The sequence below is a fragment of the Melospiza melodia genome, chromosome 1 (assembly GCF_035770615.1).
Source record: "Melospiza melodia melodia isolate bMelMel2 chromosome 1, bMelMel2.pri, whole genome shotgun sequence".
NCBI lineage: Eukaryota > Metazoa > Chordata > Aves > Passeriformes > Passerellidae > Melospiza > Melospiza melodia.
Window position 1 is genome coordinate 122,329,991 of NC_086194.1, and position 25,398 is coordinate 122,355,388.

Genomic DNA, 25,398 nt, shown 5'->3' on the forward strand with positions numbered 1-25,398 from the left:
GTCCCAAAGGACAGTGATAAAAGTGGCCAATGCTTTACCTGGAGAACATTCCTAACTAAAAGAAGTTTTAAAAACATGTTCTTATGTAGGTGATGGTTTGCTGGTTATCCAGACATAGGGTGAAAAAAGACCCCCCAAAATAAATGGTGATTTTTTTTTCCTGCAAAATTAATAAGACTAAATAAACAGCTTTCTAAAATGGTTAGGTTTTTCAGAAAGAACATTCTGAGTATTCATCATTTATGTACAGAAAAATACTTCAAAGCAACACTTTTAGGTATTGAAAAAAACTGCTGGAGAGGTAATTCTTAGTATTGTTCTATCCATCTAGATCAGTAACTTTTGTAATATGCTTCCTGGTAATGTTTCCCTGAGAAACTCTTGAGAAAGAACACACGAGAACCAGTAATGTCTTTTTATTAAAATACCTCTTAAAACACTCATCATCATAAAATACACCGGGTGTTGCTGCATGACATTTGTGTACACACAACACTTTCAGCAAACTCTAGACAGCATCAGGAATTACAAAAAGTAAGGCAAGCCCCAGAAGGTGTGCACTACCTTCTCTCAGGCCACTACAGACAATTGTGTTTACATTTTTATGCCATTCCCCCAGCATTTCCTGGGACACCTGTTAGGCTGCTCCCCCATCCTTCCTGCCGCCACTTGATTTGACCTCACAGTGAAATTCTGAGGATGTAAATGGAGACAGTGTCACAGATGCATGGGGCTGCAGGTGCCTGACCAGAAACATCAGCCCTCTTCCTCCCCCAAGAAGATTCTGAGCTACCCTCATCTTTCCAATAATTTAAGACTGCAAAAATCTGAAGCATGCTAATGACCTCCTGCTTGTTGATTGCTACGTGTCTCCTGTCTCAGTCAGGAACATGGATGCATCACCCTCCAGCTACAGTCACAGCTACTCTTAACATATTCTTCCTCTCCATTCATTTTAAGAAATTCTAGCAGAAAAAAATATAACATGAATTGTAAAATATAGGAAGAACAACTCCTCCATTATAAGCTAAGTTTTTCTATTTTTGTCTATGATCTTTTATCACTTAACTGTAAGTTTAAAGTATGAAGACATTCCATAATCCACTAGTTCAAAACAATAACATTCATCTTTCAAGTACATCTTTATAGCTGAAAAAGACACTGAAGAAAGTAACATTATTTAAGGAGAGTAGATTTTTCTTTTATTATTATCATTACTATTATTATTATTATTATTATTCCATCTTATTGAAAGAACTGTATCATGAGAAAAAAATGGAAAAAACCTTCAGGAAAATTTTTCAACAAAATAAATGTAATATGACTGCTTTCATGTGTACATGGTACAGATAGACAGGTGTAACTAGAAAACAGTTTAATCCCTCTAGCTGAGGTTAATGAGAGAAAAATGAATAGTCAATAGTTCCTTTTTGTGTTTGCATATGCATATATGCATAAAAAATTGAAGGAGTTTAAACCTACATTATTATAAATACAAAAAGCTGATCATTAACTACTCATAGACTTTATTCTTGTACTTAAGTACCATTATCAGTGGACATCTTAAATCAGTCATAGTAACTGCTATGTAACTGTCAACATATAAAAACTCTTACTTAGAAAAATGCACAATGTTCTAAACTCAGAGCACTTTAACTTTGCCTTTGCAGACACATATTCAATTCTTCACTGACAAAAATTTATGGGGAAAAAAAGAAATTTAATAATATAAAAATGTTTTTAATAATAATAAATATTCACAGGAAATTACTAAATGGGAACATGCTTGCTGCCAGCTGCTCAGCTGGTAGACCTTTACCACTTGCTTGTTCCTGTCATTTCATTCTTTATTCCCTTAGTTATTAAATGCATCATAGCCTTTCAGGTTTCCTTTACTGGACTAAATGTTCAGGGTGTAACAGCCCTAGAGAACAGTGCAACAGGTGGGAAATGCAATAGCACTTACCAGCTTTATTTTGGGATCTAAGAGAAGACTGAAAAGATTACTTTGTGTAACACATAAATTATGCATCATGGCCCCAATGAAAAGAGAGCAGGACAAATCAAACCTGGAGGAAAAGTATGCCATATATGGTGTTTTGCTGGGCAGCCCTTCTAAGAAGTTAGGATTTTATCCATGACAGCCCATTCTTTGAACGTGAAGAGAAAACATGAATTTTAATTTTTTCCAAATATCACTTCCACAATAAAAGCTAACCTTAAAAATTGGAAGGTAATAGAGTTAAAAAACAAACCCAGAAACCAAATCCCAAAAACCCAGCCCCTAAACAACATCCACCCTCCCTCTAACCTAGCAGCCATTTATTTATTTGTTGAATTCAGATAATGGAAATCTCATCACCGTATTCTAAAAGTTTCCCTACTCTAAACTACAGGATAGAGTACTATGTTCTGAAACCCAGTATAGACAATACTTTCAAATCAAAGGAAAACAATCAGAACAATAATGATGAGCATGACTGTACCATTTGAGCAGAAACAGAGAAAAACAAGTTTAAAACATAGTGTTTAAACATCTACTAGTTAGCCTCGCTTATATGAATAAAAAAAAAAAAAAGAAAAAAAAGAAAACAGTTCTCTGATTTTATACATCCTCTTTTCAACCAGGTACATTTAATTGCAACCAGCAGGCACTCCACCAAAATGCAGTATTTGCAATCCCAGTCTCTTTAACTGAGAGAGATTACTTTGGCCTCAGTATTGCTATATTACAATTTTCCTGCTTCAGAACATGCAGTTCATACATTTGACAGTTTTACTGCCATAGTCGATGCATTCTGGCCCAATGCACTCACAGCAGGCGTTGTGAAACCATCGGTATTTGGAAGCTCCCATGGACTCGCAAGAGATCTTGCACTGATGTATTGACATGCAGTCATCAAAGTACACCACAGTACACATGTGTTCTAAACCAAGAAGGGAAAAAAGTTTGGTTTAAAAGGTGTTTTTAAAGGTTAGTTAGATATTAGTTAAATGAGCAGCTGTAGAAGTACGATTGCAAACAGACAGGACTATGAGGCATAAGGAAAAAAGTGACAGTAAAAGCAGAGAGGCAAGGCAGAGAGACAAGGTAAAATCTATCAACTTCAAATTTTCAGCATCTACAACTCAACCTGTTGTCTGATCTCCTCCTAGATTAATTTACTTCCATATTCACAGGCAAGAATGTTTTTAAGTTTTGTCCCCCAGTTACGAGAGTGTAAGGATGAGTTATTCCAAAATTACAAGCAGGAATGTGTCCTCTGAAGGTAATATGCTACCACAAAAAACTTCAGGTTTAGAGAAGTTATTTTAAAAAACCATCAAAAACCATTACGTGGTTGTAAACGTTTCTTCCCCCCCCCGCCTCAAACTCCACAATGATCTTTAGCTAGATTAAATCACAGACCTAAATAATCCTTTTTTCATCAGCATAAAAGTGCACACTTTTTTCTTTCCTTTTTTAAGCAACACCACCAGCTTTACTACTAATCTTAAGAAACCCCTTCTGCCTAAGTGTTGACTTCATGCTTCTAACACCCATGCAATTACTTGAAATGCCATGAAGTTTGGTGCTGCAACATCAAAATGGAGCTAAGGCAGTCACCATAACTATAAATAAAACCATTCCCCCCTCAGTCCACTGTCACCATCATATTTTCTGAAAAATCCCCTTGTCCAGGATTCTTCTCCTTGGGAAGCTAAGAAGCCTCAGAGAAAAAGGAAAACAATATGATCTCATCTGCTTCTCCTGTGTTTTACTGCTTTGGATTGTGGTTTGGAGATTGTTTATCCAACAGTGATTGCTTCATTGTTTTCATGTGAATTGTTTTGCCTTAATGGCCGATCATGGTCAGGCTGCGTCAGGACTCTGGAAGGAGTCACCAGTTTTCGTTAATATCTTTCTAGTCTTCTATCTGTATCCTTTCTCTATTCTTTAGTATAGTTTAGTTCAGTATTCTTTAATATAGTATAGCATCAAAAAATAATAAATTAGCCTTCTCTGAACATGGAGTCAGATTCGTAATTTCCTTCCAACAATGGATGTCCTCAGAAAATACCACAGTCCACTTCCAATTCTCCAAGCTGGCAGATTCCACCACCTCTTCTGTACTGACCATAAAACTTTGTTCATCCTCCAAAGGGCCACGATTACATAACATTTACCCAGACCATAACTGGCAGACTTTGGGGAAAGCACAACTGGCAGCTGTGTGCAAACAGGAATGTCTCCCTCACGCAGATCAGACCAACTTGTGAGCAGGAGATGTCAAAGGGCTTTCTAGCCTATTACTACTCATGGTGCACCTGGGAGAAACCCACTGATTTACATTCCAATGTGGATTAGAAAAAAGTAATACAAAATTAAAGAGTAAAACAAAACAGTGGGTTTGCTTTGGTTTTTTTTAATGGCTGATTTTGATCACTGTCAAATTATTATGCTACTACCAAAACAGCTGCAAGAAGGTCAGAGGATGTGCTGCCAGCCCACTGAAAGCAACAGAGTATTCACTGCCTGGGTCAGGCTCCAAACTGATGTACATGCCTTGCAGACACCAGACACAATGCAACAGGCAATAGGGATCTTGGGCAGGAGAGGCAGACCCAGAGCTGAAGCCGTTTCTGCTCCCAGAAAAGCTGTGCTGCAGTTGTCAAAAAAATCTTGCAGTACCTCAAGTACTACTGGAAACATCAACCAAGTCCACTGTGGCTATGTAAGTCCTGTCCCATTCTTGGCACTTTTATTTCTATAAGCCCTTATAATATCTCCTGAGGCAAAGCAACCAGAGGAATAGAGTTCTCAGAGAACAAAATCTCTACCTGAAAACAACCAACATATCTACAGCTTCAATAAGGATGTTTGACTCACAGAGAGGAAGAGGAAAGACCTGAACAGAAGTATGGTACCATGTGCAGAGTGATAGGTGCACACCTGAAGTGCTCAGCCAAAGCTAGAAGCAGTAGGGAGATGCAGCCACTGTAGCCTCAAAGGCAAGAAGGCAGAGGCCAGACAGAGCTCCAACTTCTGTGGGGAATGCACAACAAGGACTTGGCAATATTTCATCACCAGCGACAAAAAGTTCAGATTGCCATAGTCCCAAGAAGAAGCACACACCATGCGTTCCTAGAAGGCCCAGATAGCCCCAGGTATCTGTTCCCTTCACTCCTCACAGGAAGTTTCCAGTGGAAGGGTAGGGATGAGAAAATAGGAGCAAGTCTCCAGACAGTATTCTCATTCCCATCAGTCATCCAAGCCAGTGCTGGGGCTCAAGCACAAGAGCCTTACAGAAGCCTCTGCTGCACATTACCCATACTCTTTATATCCTTTTGCTTAATCTCTACTCAGTCCTTTGATTCCTTTTTAGTAGTTTTCTACTGAAGTGTTACTACATTAAGTTTGATCTTAAATTCCATAGTCTAAGAAGATGTCAGCTGGAGGCATGGAGCCTCTCCCTTGAAACAGGCAATCCTGGCTAAAATAGAAAGATTTCTTCCTGCAAAATCACCTTTTGGAATGCCATCTCCAGCTGACTGACTTAGTCTCTGGATAAGCCTGAGAGGGCAAAATGATTCATGGCTATCTCCAGATTGGAGTGAAACAGCTCTTCAGAGGAAGCAACCATCCAAGGGGTTGCCAGAAGTGCTCACTATCTGTTGATCATGCCACTCCAACTTACAACACAGAAAGGAAAGCCTAGGGTAGGCCAGGGAAGTTGTCAGAAAAGCTGTGCACACTCTGAGGTGTGCTAACTGCTCCCAGCACTTACAGACTGTCTTCACACCAGAGAATGTCCAGTCCCTTCTGTGTAAGGAGACATCTGTGCTCACCTTCACATTAACCTCATCTCTGACAGCCTCAAAACTGTCAGCACCGCTTCACAAGTCCTGCTGAAGCCTATCAGCTAATGCCTGCAGAAATGAAATAAACTTCCTGGGGAAGGAGAGCTCTGATTTCTAGGATGTAAAGATCAATGACACTGAACAAGGAGACATCTCTCTGGATAAAGGAGGCCAGAGGAGCAGTAGCACCTGGCCTATAACTCTGGCAAAACTAGGTGGCATCAGTCAGCTCCTGTGAGACCGCAGACTGGTCTCCTGAATCACTCTCCCAGGACCAAAGCCAAAATTCAACCTTATTATGGTGGCAGTGACAGCCAAGGACATTAATCTTGACTGACTGGAGAGTAGAAAAGAAAGTTTATTTCCACCTGCACACAAGTCAAGGCGATTAGGTTCTTGAGGACAAACACAAAAATGCCGCAAAGGGGAGAGAGCAGACTGCATGTGGCAGGCCAGAGCCAGCAGTAGATCCATCTGGTCCCAAGCAGCTCTTGTAAGCAGCTGGAGGATGTGCTCCATGTATATGTTACCAAATTGTTTCTGACATCTTGCTTACTGAAACACTTGGCAGGTCTGAACAAGTCAGACTGTCCAGGGTGCACTTTGCTTGTCACAGGGCACTCGTGATCCCCTCCTCAGCAATGCCTCTGTGCTCATGTGGAGGCTGAATTGCTGAAAGCAGGAGAGTTCCTCCCCTCAAGCACTAAATCCTGCTCTATAGACTGCAAAAAGAGAGTTACACAGGGGAAAAAAATACATACCTACAGGCTCAGCTGGGAGCTGGGACAGTACTTAAACTCCTTCACAAAGCTAATTACTGAGTCATCACTTGGCTCCCTCAGTGTAGATAAAAACAATATTATTTAGTGCAGTAACAGCTTTCTCATTTGCATTTTGCCAATTTTCACACCCCAAGGATGACAGACTGCAGATGCTGGGAGGGAGAAGGATGCAGCAGTAAACTTTTTTCCCAGAACATTAATTTCTCACATTTCACCCCTCACACTTCATACTCAGTGAAGGTTGTGTAGGAGAAACAATAATCAAGCCTAAATTAAAAGTTAACAGAAGAAACTACCAGGCTTTGCTATAAAACTATCTGTATTGGTGCAATATAGAAAAATTTAGCAACTCAGAGAAACTTCCCAGTTAATGATAGCTTGCTCTATGGGATCTTTGAAGTTATATGTGCTGTGTAACTTCAGCTGTCTGCTGGCCACTTTATTGGTAGCTCTAAAAGTTCTTTAAAAAGATAACTGTCCATCCAGCAGTCATACCATTTTATCATAGAACAGCCTGGGTTGGAAGAGACCTTAAAGAACATCTCGCTCCAACCTCCCTTCTGTTGGCAGGGATACCCCTTCCACTAGGAAAAACACTAGTCTAGTGCAGTAGTGAGGAGAGGGGAAAACAAGAACAAGATTAACCTGCAACTGCTTATGCACAATCCATTTACATAATCTACTACTTTTGGACAAGTCAATTTTATGTCAATCAATTTATAAAAAGAAACATTAAAAAAAAAAGTCTTCCTAGACTACCTACAGAAGTAGATGTCTCTTCACTGGAATTCTTGCTCTCCTCCCCTGTTGCACTGGAGGGGAGCAGAATTGCAGACCAGACACCATTCCCTGTGTCACCAAGCAGTGCAAGTCAGAAACTCTAAACTACAGCACAGATTTTGTTTTATCAATTGCCAAAAAATTATCTAGTTCCCCTCTCCCTCTCGCCAACATCCTGTCATCATCTGAAACAACTAAGCTTATTTAAATCTCTGAACTCACAGCTCAGAGCTCTGAGGGTATCAGCTAGAAGTACAGCAAAGAGAATGAAGTACAAATGTAGCTCCAGATTAGTAACCATCACAATCCTCTCTGAACCAGAGGCTCAAGTGCCAGAAACAACAGATACAAAGAACTACAGCAGCTCCAGCAGCGCATGCATAACTTTGGCAGCTAAAGCATTACAAGTCAGCTCACAGGAGGAAAGGGAAGACACTCATTAGGAAAATAACGGGGAAGTTCAAGGTCTGGTGGCTGGGTTCAGAGTAGCTGGGGCGAGAAAGGAATGCTTTATATCCCACCGCACCCCACCTCCTCCCAGATCCACAGCCACCCTCCCTGGTGGTGGCTCCACGCCCCTCAGGCACAAAGCTCGTGGTTCCTGTGGCTGGTGCTGCTTTTCCTGGCACTCACCCAGAACTGCATCAAGCAAGTCTGGCACCCTGGGCCAGCTTAACGGCGATCCCTGCGAGAATGTGCAGTAACGCTGAAATCAGAGCTGTGTTACACGACGTGACAAGGGGTATCTGTAAGCAGAGCCTTTCCAAATTTTGGAATGTATTCCAGAAGACAGCACAGACACCACTGTCCCCCTACAAAATCTACCTCTCATTAGCCCCTGTCCCTTAACAGGCCATGCCATTGGCTACTGCCAGCACACCATGTTGGAGGGAAAGAAGCAAGGAGCCACAGAAGAACCACAAAATGGAGGAGGCACAGCACTGTAAAGGAAACATAAAGCATCTGTGTTCCCACTCACAGGAATATTCTTTCAGATCCCTGATTGTCACAGCCTCAAAGACAACTGCTTGGCAAGTCACCGTAAGGGTATCTACGTTTGCAAGGCCTGCCCTCAAGCCTAGCAGCATTTCTGGGGAGAAGGAAAGGGTAAAGACATGGCCTGTTTCTCCCACTGCAGGCTAAGCCTGTGTTTACTGCCACTGAGCACACACATGCACCTTCACAAACCCTCCCTCTCTTTCGGTGGCTCTAACACTTGCCAGCTTATTAAGGCAGTGACCCAATTGTGTGACTGAACTCTGCATGGGCAGAAGCCATCAGGCTCCAGGAACTCCCTCAGCTGCCTCACTGTGCCCATGCTCACAAGGCTCTTCAGTCCTGACCTACTGCCTGTCCCTCCACCTTCTGATTATGGCTTCCCCAATGAACTCAGCAAAACGGAATTGGAAACAATGCTAGCCCATGGCTCACACAACATCCAACACTCTTGGATGTCCAGCTGTCCTGCTTCCACCATAATAAACATCAGCTGATCGAGGCCAGATGCTAATTGTTCTTTCCACCTCCTCTGTTCTCAATGCTCAAATCATCAATGTTTTTATAAGCAAAATTTAATATGACTTTAGAGAAAGCAGAGCACTACAGTTATCTACACTGTGACCAAGAAAAGAGACTTTTTGGCAGGCTTACGTATTTAGGTACTTAAAAGTATGGGAATAGGATGTGGAAAGTAATCCTCTATCTTTTCCAGTTCTTCACCGGTCACTAAGATGGAGAAGGCACAGCAAATGATTACAAGAACAGGCTCTGACATTTATTTCTGTTTTAAGTGTCTGCTGAGGCCTGAAAGCCAGTGGCATTTGGTAACTATTTCCAAATATAACTGTTGTTTTTGGACTGTCCTCATTCCAGTAAGAGCTCTCTCAGCCTAATCTTTAATATGTTCCTAGTAAAAGAAATGAAGGGGACTTTTGATTAAGAAAAAATGGCAGTGTTATGTATTTGTCTGTGTCGTTGAACTCAAAACTGGTCCACACCCTTCAGATGCAATTCAAATTCTAAGTTTAATCCAAAACTATCATTAGCCCATCCTGTTGGTACAGTAGTAAAGGACTGTCAGGGAACAGCCATCTGGATTGCAGTACCTAAGTACAGTGGGATATATTCAAGGCTGTATTAAACATAATTTTTTCCCCTGAGTTTAATTTATAATTGTAAGCACTGTAGTCTTTGTACACAGGGCTTTTTGTGGCTTTCCATTTTACATGACTTTGTACATTATTCTCATAACGGCAAGCAAGCATTTTAATAACATCAAAGACATATGAATGAGATGCTTTCTGCCCATCTGGTTTCCTAGTTCTGGAGTTAATTTATTTTTCTAATGTGCCTTAGCCAAAGGAAATTAGAAAAGTTGCCATTATGGTTCCATTTAATCAGCAGCAGTCCTACTCAGAAACACAACTAGGTCATTGGTTCATACTGGTGTGGAAAAGCAGCATGTCCATCAATTAGGGTATCTTTTATTGATAAGATAAAAGGACCATCACAACAGCAACATATGGGTTACAAATATTTAAAGTGTATGTTGGGAAGGATGCAAAGCATTAATTGCACTAATAAATCAGATGCCCTTTTTCCCCTGTTAAGCAGCAATTCCACTATGAACTCTTTATGAGATTCTTTAAAGTCTGACGTAATGATTTGCAGGGAAAAGTGTTTCAGGTTTAGTATGGAAACCAAGAAACAGACAGTGTTTTTTTTATATCACTGTTAACTCTAACTCAAAGTTCTCATCTTTCCCCCACCCAACCACAGCAAACAGTATCCTGAAGTCTGTCCTCTAAACTGAAGGAAAGAATATAAAAAACTTAATATTAAATAGGAGGAATGAATCTCTAAGTTGAACCCCTACCACCAAGTTACTTATTTTGAAGACATTCTGTCACATATCCTTCCTTCATCAATGCTTCTAATCTTGCTTAGGTTTACTATTAATCCTGGATTTCATACAAAACATCCCTCTAAAGATTTCAAGTTATGCCAGCTCAGATGAAATAAATAAACAACTGTTCCAGATACAAGAGCTTATGGCACATGGTTCTCTCAGACCTCTTAAGCCATGTTTCAGTTGCCTACTTCTGCACCTATATGTAATTTGGATTCAGGTTCTGGTCTGTCCTGTCCCCTAAGCTACAGGTAACTGTTTCTGGGTCAGAGAATACACTGTGCCAATGCACATGAAACAACATGAACAAACTGCCTCATGTCACGGGGTAATTATAAACTCACATGGATCAGTGTCTCCTAAGAACATCAGTCATTTTAACACCATCTTCCATGTTCATCAACACCTTTGCCTCACTCCTTCTGTTATGTCATGCTCAAAATTAGGCTGAACCTTTCACACATTCTTATGGGAAAAGAAGAAGTGAGCATAGAGAAGAATAGGACATGCACTGAGAAGGCTCCTGGAAGAGACAAGAGGAGATGCTAGGGATTTAGACACTACACTCATTACCTTTGTCACTGGAGTAAGGTGTGTGGACATTGTTGTTTGGAACAGAGACGTTCTGATGCTGTGGCTGGTTCACTGTTTCTAAAAAGGAGACGAGGTTCTCATGGTGTGACAGTTCTTCTGCCACAGGGAAGGAAACAATATTCCAGTTCAGCTGAGTATCCCCTTCTGTCAGTGCCCGGAAAAGGGAAGGAATTGGTTCATGCAGCTCCTCGACAGTGCTCTTGGATGTCGGAGGTGTGTCACTGTAATTGCGAGGATTGCACATACCTGCAGTGGAAACAACCAGTAAATTATACAGAACTCCCCAAGCTCTTCTTGAAACAGGTAGGAATATTTGGAGAATTAAAATAGCTTCTTTTCTTACTGAACAGAACAGAACAGAACAGAACAGAACAGAACTCTTTCATATCTATCCCACTCTCAGCCCAATAGCAGAAGTGCTATCAAATACAGCAGGACAAGTTTTCCATTACAGCAGGTTTTGGATTGTTCAGACTTCTACAAAACACACCTGTGACCTGTGGAAAGAGAAACCCCATCTAAAGAGCACTTTGCTTCCCTGTCAGTGTTACAGCTTAGGAAATGGAGGGTTCAGTGGAAGGTTTGTTTTCCCTAGGAGAAGAGATTATACAAAGCACAGTATAAGCGATAGGAGCATAAACCTGGCATGCAAGGTTAGCACTGAAGAAAGGGAGTATCTTGATAAGTCTGAGGTATGTGAAATTTTGATCACAATTCAAGTATTCCATCTCATCTGCTGCAGCAGTGCACTAGATCTTTTTAGTCATCTGCCAGAGACACAAAGATCACTCTCAGGACAGAGCATGAGTCTGAATTACTTTACTTGTGTAGAGACAGCCAAGATGAACCTAATTTTGCTACTTAGCTGGAGGGGCCACAACAGGCAAAATACTCATTTCTAGGTTACCTCTTCCTTCTTTTTCAACATCTTCTGCAGTATCTTTTTTGAAACCTTGTCATTTTTTTTCACTTTGCCAATTCCTACAAAATGTTTTTGTGATATGCAATGCTGGTTCCAGCTTTTTGTTAACCATTTAAACACTAATATTTATTACTAGCAATTAAACCAAAGGTCATTTCAATTTAAATCCAATCCGTGGAAACTTGCAAGATAAAAAAGAAAATTTGTATCTGCATAGGTATTTTAAACTCAGGAGTGATAAAACACTGTTGCAAGTCACCTGTCAAGAGACAGGCAAATCCATTTTCCCCATGTGCATCTGAATATAATTTTGGGTAGTTTCACAGACACAGGTTGAGACAGCTACAGCTGCAAAGCACACCAATTCCTGAAGTATTAAAGTCTTATGAGACATGAATGTTCAAAGTCTACCTGCCTCATACAACCAGAGAAGCATCTCCTGCCCCACAGATCCGCTAGGGCTCTGGCTTCACAAATAATTGTGTTTAACTAGAGCCTTATACAAGCCCATAATCTTCTCAACCTAAGTAGATGGATTACCACAGTGAACAAAGCAGAGGGAAGTTTGTCCATGGTGATTAGCATGAGATCCAGCAAATCTTAAGCAAGTGGTTAGCATTACCAGCATTTGGTAATAGGAACACTCCATGACAGTCTGCTCCTATAAAAAGGTGAGCCAAGTACAGGGTAGGAAAAAAAATAAGCCTCTTTTCCTAACAACATCAGGTCATAATAAAATATAATTCCACTTACACAAACACCCTACCGTACATGATTATTTTCCTGCTCTTCTCAGTTAGGTTTGCTCTTCACAGACCTTTCTAGACTCACTGCTTTAATAAAAAATTTCTATCCCTTCCTTACCACCCTTTAATAAGCACTAATATTAACAATGCTTTAACAAGCACTATATTAACCATACAATTGCAATAGAGGATAACCACATGAAAATCAGTTAGGAAGATATCAAACCAGGTAAGAGTTTTGTACAGATACATCAAGGGATGTATGCCTGAGTTGATGGCATTTTATTAATGACATCATTAATAAATTTCACTGATAAAAATGACACACAAGGGAAAGAAAAACCAAAACATCAAGATTGTTTACCAAAATCCTGCAGAATGTATACGAGTTTGTGTGCGTATCAATGCAATGAAAATATTGCCTTAAGATGGTACCAAAAAATCATTGCTTATAGTTTAATGGGTAAGTGCTCATCCACAAAGATCCTTCACCCTTGCTGTTTTTAAAAGCATTTGAATAATAATATTTTAATATAGTAAATATTGGTTAAAAAGACAATTGGTTAAAAGGTTAAAAAGAAAATCAAAAAAAGTTTAACTTATGAGCAACCTGTAAGGATCAAACATGTCTACACTATCACTTTGGAATGGATGAAAATACGCAGAAATGGGCTGTTAAAATGATGGAAGCAGATAAACCTTTACACAAGGGACTAGAAGAGCTTAACTCAAAGGGAATGGGGGACTTGCTGCTGTTCTCCCTCCTCCAGCATGTTTTTCCCTGTCAGAGAAGGGAGAGAGCATACACAAAACACGGGGCATCAACTGAGCACTAGTACAGTTAGTGGTGGAGGACAGGAGGTAATTCCTGCCCTCGAGGCAGACATGACCTTTAAGACACAACAATCTGTCTGCTTTTACATTAGACATGATCAGCTTATAAACAAACTTGAAACATCAGCTCAATTATCAGCAAAGAACTGCGTCTAGGGAGTCAGGTATGGCATGTATTCCTGTTTCCTTATTTGAATAAGGCTACAGCAAGGATGATCCTACACTGAAGAGGAGTAGGACTGAGCCATAGAATCCAAAAAGACCTGAGGAACCCAAAGAACCATCGGGAGAAGTTTTAGCTTACTCAGTACTGGGAAACTGAACCTAAACCTTATTAACTCCTCTCCAGAAAAACACTATGGGAAAGAGCAGCAGAACAGTGAGTCACCTGCAGATTTATGAAGAGAAGCTCATGTGTGGACTTCACAATCCCAAGAGGTAGGTTCTTCTTCTCCCTAGAGATCAGTACACTATGCCTTGTTTTCTACACCAGGTTCTAAACTAGGAAATAACCTGCACTGAAAATGGGCATTTTGACACTAATCACCTCCATGAATTCAGAGAAAACTGACCTAGAAAGCCAGGATTTTGGATGGTGGCACAGGGAGATTTACAACAACCACAGGAAGATGAAGCTTTTTTTACATATAAAACATGAAGCAGAACTAGAATACAACCTTCTTAAGCTGGGACAGCACTCACTTGCAAAGATTTGGGCACTCTGAACACCACCTGTCAGCAGCAACGTGTTCTTTAAGACCTTGTCTGCTTCTTTCTCACCCTTCACAAAGAGCTATTTTTGTAAATAAAAGAACAGTGGAAACACTGGGCCGTGCATATTTACTAGTTGTCCCAACCCAGTTCTAAAGGTGTCCCAGTGCTGTACCTGTCAATGCACCTTTTACAGGTAGAAACCTTCAGAAATAGAGAAACAGCATCCAATCCCACTGGAGAGTTCCCTCAAGATGACAATTCAAACAGGAGTTTTATGTTTGAGAGACAAAATTAATAATCAGCTATGATGACATTTAAAAAGCAATACCTGGGCTACTGCCACCCCCAGCTCCACAGAGCAGACACAACCCTCAGATGTTTGGGTCTCCACAGCAATTTATTCCATACTCACACAACCAGCTGTAAGGTGCTTAAAGCACAGATTCTGTCCCAGTGTTTTACTCCTATTTTAAGACTGTGAGCTCAACATGTGGCAGGAGAAAGCAATGCAAAAAAAGCAAGAATTCCCCCCCAAAAGTGCAAACTTACCAACACAGTCACAGCACTCATCCCAAAGTGTGCCCAGGCAGAGCATGCACTCCTTACAGCAGGAACAGTTCCCTTCCCCAGGGCGGCACTGACACAGCTCCTGGAATCAACAGACACTCATTACACTGCAGCAATCCCACATGTGAAATAACTACACAGCACAGTGATTTCTCCTCAAGCCACAACTCAAATTAGGGCATTAAAAAAGCTTAGTACACTAATACAGTGAGTAAACGGTGAAACAACTCCAGCCAAAATCCAATCCAAGTTTACAAAAGGATCTTTTGCGAGTTTGCTTTTCTTTTCCCTTAAAGGTGACATTCTGAAGAGAAATCTGAAGCAAGCATTTAAAAGACAAAAAATCCTATTCATGGGAGAGGTGTGTGCACTTCTGTGCATGTGCATGCCTAAATCTACAAGTTCTTTGAATGTTTTCCCATCACAACAGGAAACTTGGAGACAGATTCTTCTTTATATATAAATAGTGACCGTACATTATAATTTAACCAAAAAAGAAAGCTACTGTAAGCCACATGTGCCCACTTGAGACATGCATGATGTCTACCATCACACCTATCCCTGGATTCTAAGAGGAACTCACCCATTTAAGCCATCTGGATTTTCTGCATCTCCAAACACTTGTTACACATTGCTCTCTGTTTCCAACATTAGTGACCAGATTTTCCCCCCTTCCCACCCACCCCAGGTCTGGATGATTCATTTTTGCTATTATGAAAACAACCTTATGCTTTGTCCCTCCAAATTGACACCTTGGGATACCTATGAGATTTCTAGAGCCTCTAGAAAGTGAAATTACCTACACAAGTACTTTTCTTTAACTATTAATAACCTAAAAAGATGGAAAAGGCGTGGAAACATAAAGACAAATATTTCTCTTCATACTGCCTAAACCCAAAATCTCTGGTTTAGCAGTCCTGCAGGAGACACACACTTGTGGACTCAAAGCATGGAAAAAGCCAACAGGGATGAAGAAAATCTAAAAGCCAGGCAGTCTCCTTCCCTCTAACTCAAATCCATACTAGTAACTCCAGTTTGGCCAAAAGACTGCGGCTGCACGACAATAACTCACAGCCTTGAATTACATCATAGCACAAAACACAGACTGGCCAAGAAGTCCCTTTGGTTGTCCTGTGTAAGGATTTGGCTTTGATGACGTCTGTCTAACTATCACATTACACACAACCGGGGGAGAAAACAAATCCCATTACTGGAAACACTGACCACGGGATGGGATCGTTCCACCCCCGGCTTTACTGGAAGGGCCGTCGGCAAATGTGTTACACACCAGGCCAGGGGGGAGATTATGGCCATCCCCACTCTTTGATCCCATTATCCAGAGGCAGAGGAGGGACACACTGCAGGAGGTGCTCATGGACAGGAGAGAAGGGCGGGAAGGTGGTTTGGTTTGAAATTGTCCTATCCTGCAGTCTCCACCCATGGTTCCACCCCAGCTGGGTCAGGGCCACCTCTCCTTACATTGGTGGCAGGCACCAATGTAATTTTCCAAGTGAGGTTCCTTTCTGAAGCACATTGGGAAGAGCTCAAATTGGGCAAAATTCCATTTTTAAAATAATTCTTTGCTTGCTATGGTTAAGAAGCACAAGGTAGAGGAGAAAGAGGCATTTTTATAGCAGATGTCAGGAACAGGTTTGCAAGGCACAGTGAGTGCAGTCTTGCACCTGGTAGTGTGTGGCTCCTGCTCTCTCTTTACTCTGCAAAACCGGCCACTGCAAATACCCACAGCCTGCTGGGCTGCACAGCAGCCACCCCTCGCTCACACCAACTCACGTGGGCACACAGAGGACCAAGGAGAGCCCTTCAGAGAGGGAGGCCAGAGCAAAGTCTGTACAGGGACGGGCTCCCAGAGCACAGCAAATGGAGCTGCAAGGCTCCCAGGCCTGAACAGGCCCTAGAATGTGCTGCAGACAAGCCACAATCTACTAATGCAGTATAAATCCACCGATTCCTTATTTTTCCTTTCACTTCATCCCGGATCACAAGTCATCTTGTATCCAGCAAAGAAACAAAATTCACCAGCTATTGCTTGTGCTACATAATGCTGAGAAATGCTGTTGCCTGTAGAGTTTATTGTGACCTCACTGACTGATGGAGAGTGAACCCCTGCTCCACGCTCATTTCTGCAATAGGCAGCCCTTGCAAGTATTGAGTTTTTATTTACAGAGTGGAAAGCTACTAAGATTTATTACTTTTTCATCCTCCAAATTTATGAATGGCACCTATCACTGTTTCCACACAAACTGTGCCGTTTCCAAGTAAAAGATGAAAACAGGCTCATTAACAAAATATGTACATTTTTCCACCACAGGATACACCACAAGATGACTTACGTGAGTTAATGATGCACTTCTAAAATATTTATCTTACCATTTGATAAACAGATTTTGTCAGACTTTAGAATAAAAAGCCTGAATAGAACAACTTTAAAAATAACCATGAATTTAGCATTAAAAATATCCAATTTTTCTTCAACAGTTAAACCAGGCAAACAACTTTTACATTTTAAAGACACCAACAGGCCAGCATGTGGGAGGAGGCAATTCTCACTAAACTATTAAATGTAATGCATGAATAGAAGCCAGAAAGTTCACTAAACTAAAGTAGTTGTGGTTTTATGGAAGAGTACTCTCAGAGAATTAAATGTAACCTTAAATTGTGCACTTGCAACCTGTTAACAAAAATTTCTGCCTAGCATCTATATGTGTAAGCACTCACTTGGGGCCACCACCATTACACCTACCAGTATTGTAGCAAGCTTGTTTTCACAGGAAGGGCTCATGAGCTGTGCAATGTTTAAGGGGTTTTTTTGTTGCTGTTTGGGGTTTTTTGTATGTTTATTTGTTTTTTTTATTATTATTTCTTTATTTTAAAGTTGAAGGGAGAGGAAGGAAGAAAGAACAACCTAATTAATTAGTCTTCTGCCACTTTGGGGCAATAACTGTATGTTTTTCCATGTATCTGTTTGCACATCCATGGTTTCCTTAACCAGTTTTGAGTCCTCCTGCCTGACTCATCCACACTGGATACCGGTAGAGGATACATCTTTTTAAAAGAATGCTTACATGAGACGTGGGTGGCAGCAAGGCAGAATAAGGAACGTTCCTTGTTGATAGCTGGGGGTGGTGAGGCGTCAGTGGAAGAAAATATTACTCATCAGCCAACTTGGCAACTTCCCAAGCTGAACTACTGAAGGTGCATCAGAGAATGTATTTTGCTAGGCAAGAAATAAGCCTCAGGGTTTAAAAATACAGTATTAAGTAGGAAGTAGGCATGTTTGTACAATAAAGATATTCCTGGTCCAGAGAGCAAACAATAATTTTTAGAAGATGTTAAACATCTAATTTTTTTCCAAAGCTTTCTTGCAATTCCAGAGAATATTTTCTTGGTGCAGGGAGAAGCAGGACCTGAAGGCATTGGAAACCTCTCTGCAAACTGGAAGGGGGACTGAAAGAGAGCTTTTTTCCCTAGAACAGTTTAATAACAGAAAATCTCCTGGAAGTGAACCAACCAGAACTGTTTTGTTAACCCAGCCGGGTTACGTACTGCAGCTACAACACACATTGGAAGTAATTTTTAGCTGCTGAGGCCCTGAAGTTAAGGAGTGGCATTTATTTCATACCACAGGGCTAAAATGTCTTGGAAATCCTTTCAGGCTGACAAGTTTGTACACAGGATTAACAGGAGGCAAAAAAGACAGATGGAAAGAGATTTTAATTGGAATGATACCACACCAGCTGAGAGGTGGCTGCAGGTCTGTAGAGTTCAGGAGAGAAAATCCCGTTTTCTCCACAAAACAACTCTCTTTAGAAGGATCATAAAACCATGTCTGAATTAAAACACTGTTTGTTTCCCATGCACAGCAGTAGTTTAAAGCACTGTTGCAGACGAGGCAGCAAAGCTCAGCTTCCAGCCCAACACTGACATTCCACCCAAGCCTGACTCCTGCCAGAAGCTCTGCACCTCAAGAGCCAACCTGGGACCTTTTGCTATGAACAATTGTGGGAACGTCTCATCTCGAGGTTTCTGCCTTCAAGGATTTCCTCCATGTTGCAAGGACACAATATTCCCTCCCCCCCGCCCAGTGAGGGCCTTTTCATCTCCTCCACACATGGAAACATCAAAACAACCCACGGGCCAAGCCAGCAGCAGATGTGCTCAATAAACACTGCAGCACACGCTCCCCGCACGCCCAGGGCTCCACCTGGAATGCAGGGCAATGGTGGCTCAGGGACTCCAATCCCAAACCCAGGGACATGGGAAGGAGCTACAGCCAGAGCCTTGAAGGGCCAAACTAATTTTGGCCCTTCACTCTCTACACTCCCAAGTCTTACCCGCTGCTCTCTCAACAGCTACAGGAAGCCACAAAGTTTCTTAGTGAAGGCTGAGCTGATGCAGGGAGATGCCTCAAGCTATTTTCTTCCAGGCCTTTGCTTATGGAAAAAGAGGAGCACCAATAAAGCTAGAGCCCAGGATGCAAAAGGAAAGCTGAATCCATGGGAGTTGTTGATCTCATGCACTGTTCTGGACCTAACAAAATAAATATTTATGTAGGGACCACCCTTAAGCAGAGGAGCTCCTAAGGAGTGGCAGTAATGACTGTACTGACTTTTAGCCACGCTGGCAAAAATATTTATGTTAACTGTATGCTTGTTGAGAGAGCAGGTCCCTTGTCCCTCTGTCTCCAGGACAGGCAGCCTCCCTTTCTGCACACAGATGCAGATGACAAACACTCACAATCTGTTTGCTCCCCCAGTTGTCTCTGAGTGACATTATCTGGGTTTCAAGACAGGGATTTTTCTAAACTTGAACATCGATAAAAGTCGGTGAGGGAAAAATGTCATGCGATATTCAAGCAACCTCCCTCAGCATGGTATTTTATTTTTAAGTTCAGATTCCTCCAGAAGAGTTTAGAGAGGAAAAAGTACATGGATATCTACTTGCATATCTATCCAGGAAAGACTGTGCATTTCATATGCCAGTGCAGCATTTCTGCCACACCAGCACTGAAGTTTTAAAACAAATGAAAAAGCCAAGAAGAAAGATGACAATTGCTTTAAATCAAAGCTTTAGGATATCTTCCTGTCCACAACCAGACTAGTCTGACCTGATCTGTTCTTCTATAAAGAATGAATACTGACTGGTAAGTCAGGCCTGTGTGCAGGAAGACAGCAGCCAGATGGTGAAAGCAAACAGTGGAATTCCCTTGCAACTGCACAACATTTACATGGCCTAGGCCACTTTAGGGTCTCAGAGAATTGCATATGATTTTGATTTTAGGGAAATGCTTTAAAAAGGGACTCCACATTACCTGCACAAAGTAAGAGAGAACACACTTACCACAAGTAAAGCAGTTCAGTTGTTTCTCTGTATGCACAGGGCTGTGTTGCTACAGACATGCCAACATAATCCAAGGAAAGCAGAGTTGTATGAGCCATTTCCATGCACTGCTGAACCTCAGCCACTTATTGCCAGCTGAGTAAGGACTCCAGTAGCATTAACTCCACCCCTCCTGGGCTGTGCTCTATTCAGACTAGCACATAAAAATAAAGTTTAAATGCTTGCTGTCTCAAGCTTGACTCGATAAGAGATGATTTCTCAAGGAGAAGATATCTGTTCTTTCACAGATGGTGGTCTCCATCAGTGGCACCAGAAAAGGAGATAAATCTTCCCTGTTGTCCCTTTGCTTACAGAGAAACAAGCAGCAGATCAACAGCTTCCAGAACTGAAATCCAGCACCTGGACCAATAACTTTCCCCTGAATCAACAAATCTGTACCATTGGATTTACTATTTAAGCGCCACTTACATCCAATGCCACAATTAGCATGTTACTTCTTACAGGTTTCATTCCTGGAGCTGATTTCAAAAAATGCAAGAGAAGGGGCTCATATGTGCATCAGTTTGTCACAGTGCACAGTGTCCAACATGCCAGCAAAACCACTGGAGTTCTGTTTGAAAAGGTAAAAGTCAGAAGCCTCATTCTTGCTCCCCTATTTAACAACTCCACAGATTGTGGTGGGGCTGGAAGAAGCAGCAATTTCTTTTATTTTTACTTTTAAAGCAAAGGCAGTGCAGAACCCAGAAAGAAGATGGTTCAGCCTACAGTCAGTCTTGTGAATCTGGATGGATTTGTGAATCTGGCAAGTGTTTTATTTGTAACCCAGACAAATTTTAGACAGAAGTCAGCAAAATGAAGTAAACATGGAAATGCTTGAGGCCACTTCTGCATCTCTTTTCAGGCTGTGACCATGCATTTACAGTAAGCACATCACATCTTACTGCCATATGACGTTGGTGCTCTCTGTTATTGCCTTTCCAATCTACAAAGAGGCAGTAGGAAACAGTTGCTTTTAAAAAAGCTGCAGCTGACCACATGAAGCCTCCTTTCTCAGTCTGGAGTCAAGAAGCATGCCCTGTTTACCATGACTAAAAAAATACTTGGTAGCTACCAGAACTGCTTGTCTTTTTGCTAGAAAAGGCCCTTTTGTTCTGCTGCACACATCTCCTAACTCCTGCTCTAAGAAGAGCAACCTGGTCTCACTCTGTTTCTTTCACTGTACAGACATGCAGTGAGTCTAAAGCAGCAGCATGAATTTAAAATACATTTCCTAGGAGTTCAGCTCATAAGTATTTGGTTTGGTTTTTAGGCATCTTTTAATTCACCATACAAACCTGATGCTATGGAGAGCATCAGGTGTCAACTCCTGACCCTCTGCTTGAGACTTAACGAACTGGACAAATTGAAAGTTAAGGGCAACAGCTCAGACAGACATAATCCTTAGCTTGTAAAAACTTCAATTACAAAAAACGCAAGAAGCATACCCATATAAATATGCCCTTGGTATTCTCTGTCTATAAAATGGTTGTAAATCTGCACTTATATGAGTAGGAGCTCAAATCAACCTCTTTACAGAGACACTACTTAACATGAAATGCCAGTTACTGGTATCTTTTCAGGAGGCAGTTTCGGGGCTGCTTCCTGCACCCTGGAAAGCAGATGGAGGACGCAGGACCCGTACCTGTATCAGGCACTTGCTGACGTCGCTGGCACACAGAGCCTTGTTGCAGCCTGCTGAGGATGGGATCCACAGCAGGAACAGAAGGACGGTGACTGTGGGCGCCGTGATGTACTGTGACCTCATGTTTCCTGCAGGCGAGCAGTTTTCACAAGTACTTCAACCAGCACTGAAAAAAGAACCAGCGACTGAAAAGGCTGTTGGAACACAAATTCCATTCCATTCCCCCTTCAATAAATATGAATATTTTTAAAAAATGCAAACTGGGGTACTTTGCAGCAAACCAAATCCCTTCTCCTCCAGCTAACTTGTTCGTACAAAGCTTTCTGCTATTGCACCTTTGGATTAAAATTGCAATAAACTTGAGGCGAGCAATCTCAAGCTTGCAGTATCAAATATGACATCCTGTGATATAAATTGCCTCAGATGAGAAAACCCACCAAAGGAGACTTAATTTTGCAAACGCCCAAAGCAGGAAGATGGGTTTTGTGTAGTGTCTCCTCAGGCTAAGGTACCCACAGGTCTGTAGGGCCAAGGCCACACAGCCATCTTTTACAACAAGGTAAGTTGTCCCTGTCACCTTTAATGCAGACAGGCAGCTATTTTCACATGGACTCAGATGTCACACAGGCTATCAACCCAATCACAGAGTTGTTAACTTATTTTTTAAAAATATACAGACACCACCATTAAAAAAAAAACGTACCAGACACTTTGAACAACGTAACTTTCAAAAGCCAAGCAAGTGTCTGAGGTCAACCAGAGACAACAAGCATCTGCTACATCAAACAGACAGGAACCGCGTTTGTTCAAAGCATTCCACCTTTCTCCCTTTGTGAAAGCCCAGCCTGTCGGCAGGTGGTATTTGCCACAAATAATATATCACGATTAGCAGCGTGCCACTCAGTTTTCACTTGTGCTTTGCATGTGAGCCCGGCTGCAAGAGGACCTATTGCACCAGGCACTGTACCAATATATAATAAAAGGCAGCCCATGTTTGGGCAAGCTTACAGTGAGCCTGTATTGTTCTCCTAAGAGAGAAAGAATGCTAATGGAGCACTGGATTGCTTTCTTTTGGTATCTAGAAATGTTTTTCTGTTTTATGAACTACAAAACCCGACACCCTCAATGAACAAAAAAGTGGAAAATGAAGGCATGATCTGGACATTCAAAGTCTGCGTCCGATTAGTCCCTCTTACAATGGTTGTTAAATGCCTCCGAATCTCGCTGTGCTGGGCACGTCGCCATCTGTGCCAAGTTTTGCTGGGGAGACCCCCCTGCAAGACGCACGGAGAACACGGGATCTTTTCCCCCACCGCTTTCCCTCCCTGCCATCGGGAGCCAAGGACGCTTCCCTCCAGCACCCACAGCCGCCGGCCCGGACCCAGACCCGGAGCCGGAGCCGGCGGGTGCCGCATCCCGGCCGCGGGAGCGGAGCCGAGCACGCTGCCTGCCGGGGAGCGATCCAGGCGTGCTCCGCACGGCTCAGCGCGGGGCTGCGTTACATAAAGGGTCCCAGCAGCGGCGCCGGGCGATGCCGTCCCCACGGACAGCCCTGGGAAGCGCACCGGGGTCCGGGTGCTCCTTCCCCGGCTTCACCCCCGGCTCCAGCTCCGATTCACCGACCGCTGCTTTCCCAGACTTTTATCCGGCGCGGCACCCCCCGGAGCAGGACCCCCGCCCGCCGCCCCTCTGTCCCGCAGCCCACCGCGGCGGCACCGGCTCAGCATCGCTCCCCCGCTCCGCCAGGATCGCACCGGGGCGGAAAACTCCCCAAAACCCCTCCGGCCGATCGACCCGCGCCGGCTCCCCGTCCCCGCCGCAGCTCCCGAGAGGCCCGGGCCCCAAAGATGGCACTGCCAGGGGCCGGGAGGCCGGTGACAAGGAGGGAGATGTGGGAGAGCAACCCCCCGCCGGAGTGGCCCGGGGCAGGCGGGGCCCCGCACGGGGAGCGGGTCTCCTCCTCCTCCTCCTCCTCGGGCAGGCACGCAGGCAGCGGGGCGGCCGCGCCGAGCCGCACCGAAACTTTCCTGCCACAAAGAAGCAGCCACGGCTCCGCCGCCTTCTCCACCTCCTCCTCCCCAGCCACCGGCTCCATCCCGGCCGCCCCCCGCGCACTCCCCCGGCGGCGCTCACCGGGCGGCCCGGGCCGGGCACCCCGCGCTCCGCAGGCGGCTCTCGCTGCTCCGGAGGCGGCGGCGGCAGCAACCCCGCGCCTCGTCCCACTGCTCCCCCCTCGGCCGCAGGCAGCGCGGAGGCGGCGGCCTCGCATCATCGCCCCGCCTCGGGGCACCGTCAGGCGCCGGGACCCTCCCCCCGGGACCCTCCGCCCCGGCGGGCGGCGGCTGCGCGGAGCGGGGCGGGAGGAGGAGGCGGCGGCAGGGGCCGGTGGACGGGAGCTGCCGCCGGGCCGAGCCTAGCGGGACGGGACGGGACGGGACGGGACAGCCATGCCACTGCCTTCGGAGGGGCTTCTTCAGGGGGGGAGGAGGAGGGACTATCCCCCCCCAACCCGAGTGCGAAACTCGGGGCTCTGTGGGCAGGCAAGCAGCCCGGGAAGCTGGGGCGGGAGCAGCGGGCGCGGGGTCTCTCCGAGCGGCTGCCGCGGGGAGCAGAGGGCGCCCAGGGCAGCGCTCCCGGGCCGGAGGGAGGCGGGGGAAAAGGAACCGGGGGCAGCGCCCCTGGAAGCGCCAGCGGGGGGGAACGCGATGAACTCCCCCGATGGCTGAGGAGGTGCGGGTGCCCGGGGGAGGGCAGGGACCGCCTGCATTGGGAAGGGACCCTGGGCTTCCGGACAGCCTCTCCCAGGACCTCTAAAACGCGGCCGGACGGCGGCTTTATCCTCCCACGTGCCAAGCCCCAAGGAACCAAGGTAACAAGTTTGGTCCCTAGAAGAAAAACACAAGAGGATCCTGGCTGGGTACCCAGAAACTCAGAGTAGCTCTCGGGCTTCCCAGGAGGCAGCTGGAGCCTGGCGAGGGAAACAGCCATCGCGCCAACGCGTTACTGCCGTGTTTCCCCTCATCCCTTCTTCCCAGCTTCCGGCACTGTGCTGAGGTAAACCCACAGGCCGGCGTCCTTAAACAACACAGGAGGTACCATCCCACAGAGTAAACTCGGGGAAAGAAAAGAAAAGGAAAAACAAAAAAAGGGAACAAACCTTGGATTCAAATCAGAGAAGCCAAGAGATCATTATCTATGGGATTGAAACATTTGGAGCAATAAAACTTACTAAGAAGTTGCAATTGTAAAAACTCTGTTGCGGAGACTGGGAAATCGTTTCTCCTTATAAAGAAGACCCAGACTAATGCTAAGAAACATCTGTCTTCAGATCTCCTTACAAGATACTGCCAAAATATTTTTCTTGTCTCCTGCAGACCAAGTATTTTTGTCACACACTTTGTTTTTAACACAGCCAAGACTTGTACAACCCAGTTTATTTTCTGTTCTTTTTGCCAGACTCTTAATTACTGCTATCTCATATTTCTGCCACTTCCAGTCACGTCTGTTGCTTTTTACTACTCTAGCAAGTATCTGATAGAAGTAACTTGTACCCACTTACTAGTATCTGATAGAAGTAACTTGTACCCACTTGCTAGTTAACACCTTGCAGCTTTATCCATTTTTCCTCATCTTTTCAAGCAGATAAAACAGATTTCTGCAGCATTTTAAGA

The 25,398-nt window shown here is 43.7% G+C and overlaps 1 protein-coding gene across 1 annotated transcript; it reads right to left on the reverse strand.

Moving 5' to 3' along the window:
* Nucleotides 1-400: 400 nt before the first annotated feature.
* Nucleotides 401-23,952, reverse strand: TWSG1 (twisted gastrulation BMP signaling modulator 1). Its single transcript, XM_063166195.1, has 5 exons — nucleotides 23,861-23,952; nucleotides 21,728-21,893; nucleotides 14,671-14,770; nucleotides 10,885-11,151; nucleotides 401-2,927 (listed from the first exon to the last, which is right to left on the reverse strand). The coding sequence occupies exons 2-5, from the start codon at nucleotides 21,848-21,850 to the stop codon at nucleotides 2,746-2,748; spliced, it is 672 nt and encodes a 223-aa protein (XP_063022265.1). The 5' UTR covers nucleotides 21,851-21,893; nucleotides 23,861-23,952; the 3' UTR covers nucleotides 401-2,745.
* Between the last annotated feature and the right edge of the window lie 1,446 nt (nucleotides 23,953-25,398).

Coding starts and splice junctions, on each gene's coding strand:
- TWSG1 (XM_063166195.1), bottom strand. CDS start 21,850: ATGAGGTCACAGTACATCACGGCGCCCACAGTCACCGTCCTTCTGTTC. Junction 14,771..21,727: donor TCAGCAAGTGCCTGATACAG/GTACGGGTCCTG, acceptor TGTTGATTCCAG/GAGCTGTGTCAGTGCCGCCC. Junction 11,152..14,670: donor TGAGTGCTGTGACTGTGTTG/GTAAGTTTGCAC, acceptor TTTCCACTGCAG/GTATGTGCAATCCTCGCAAT.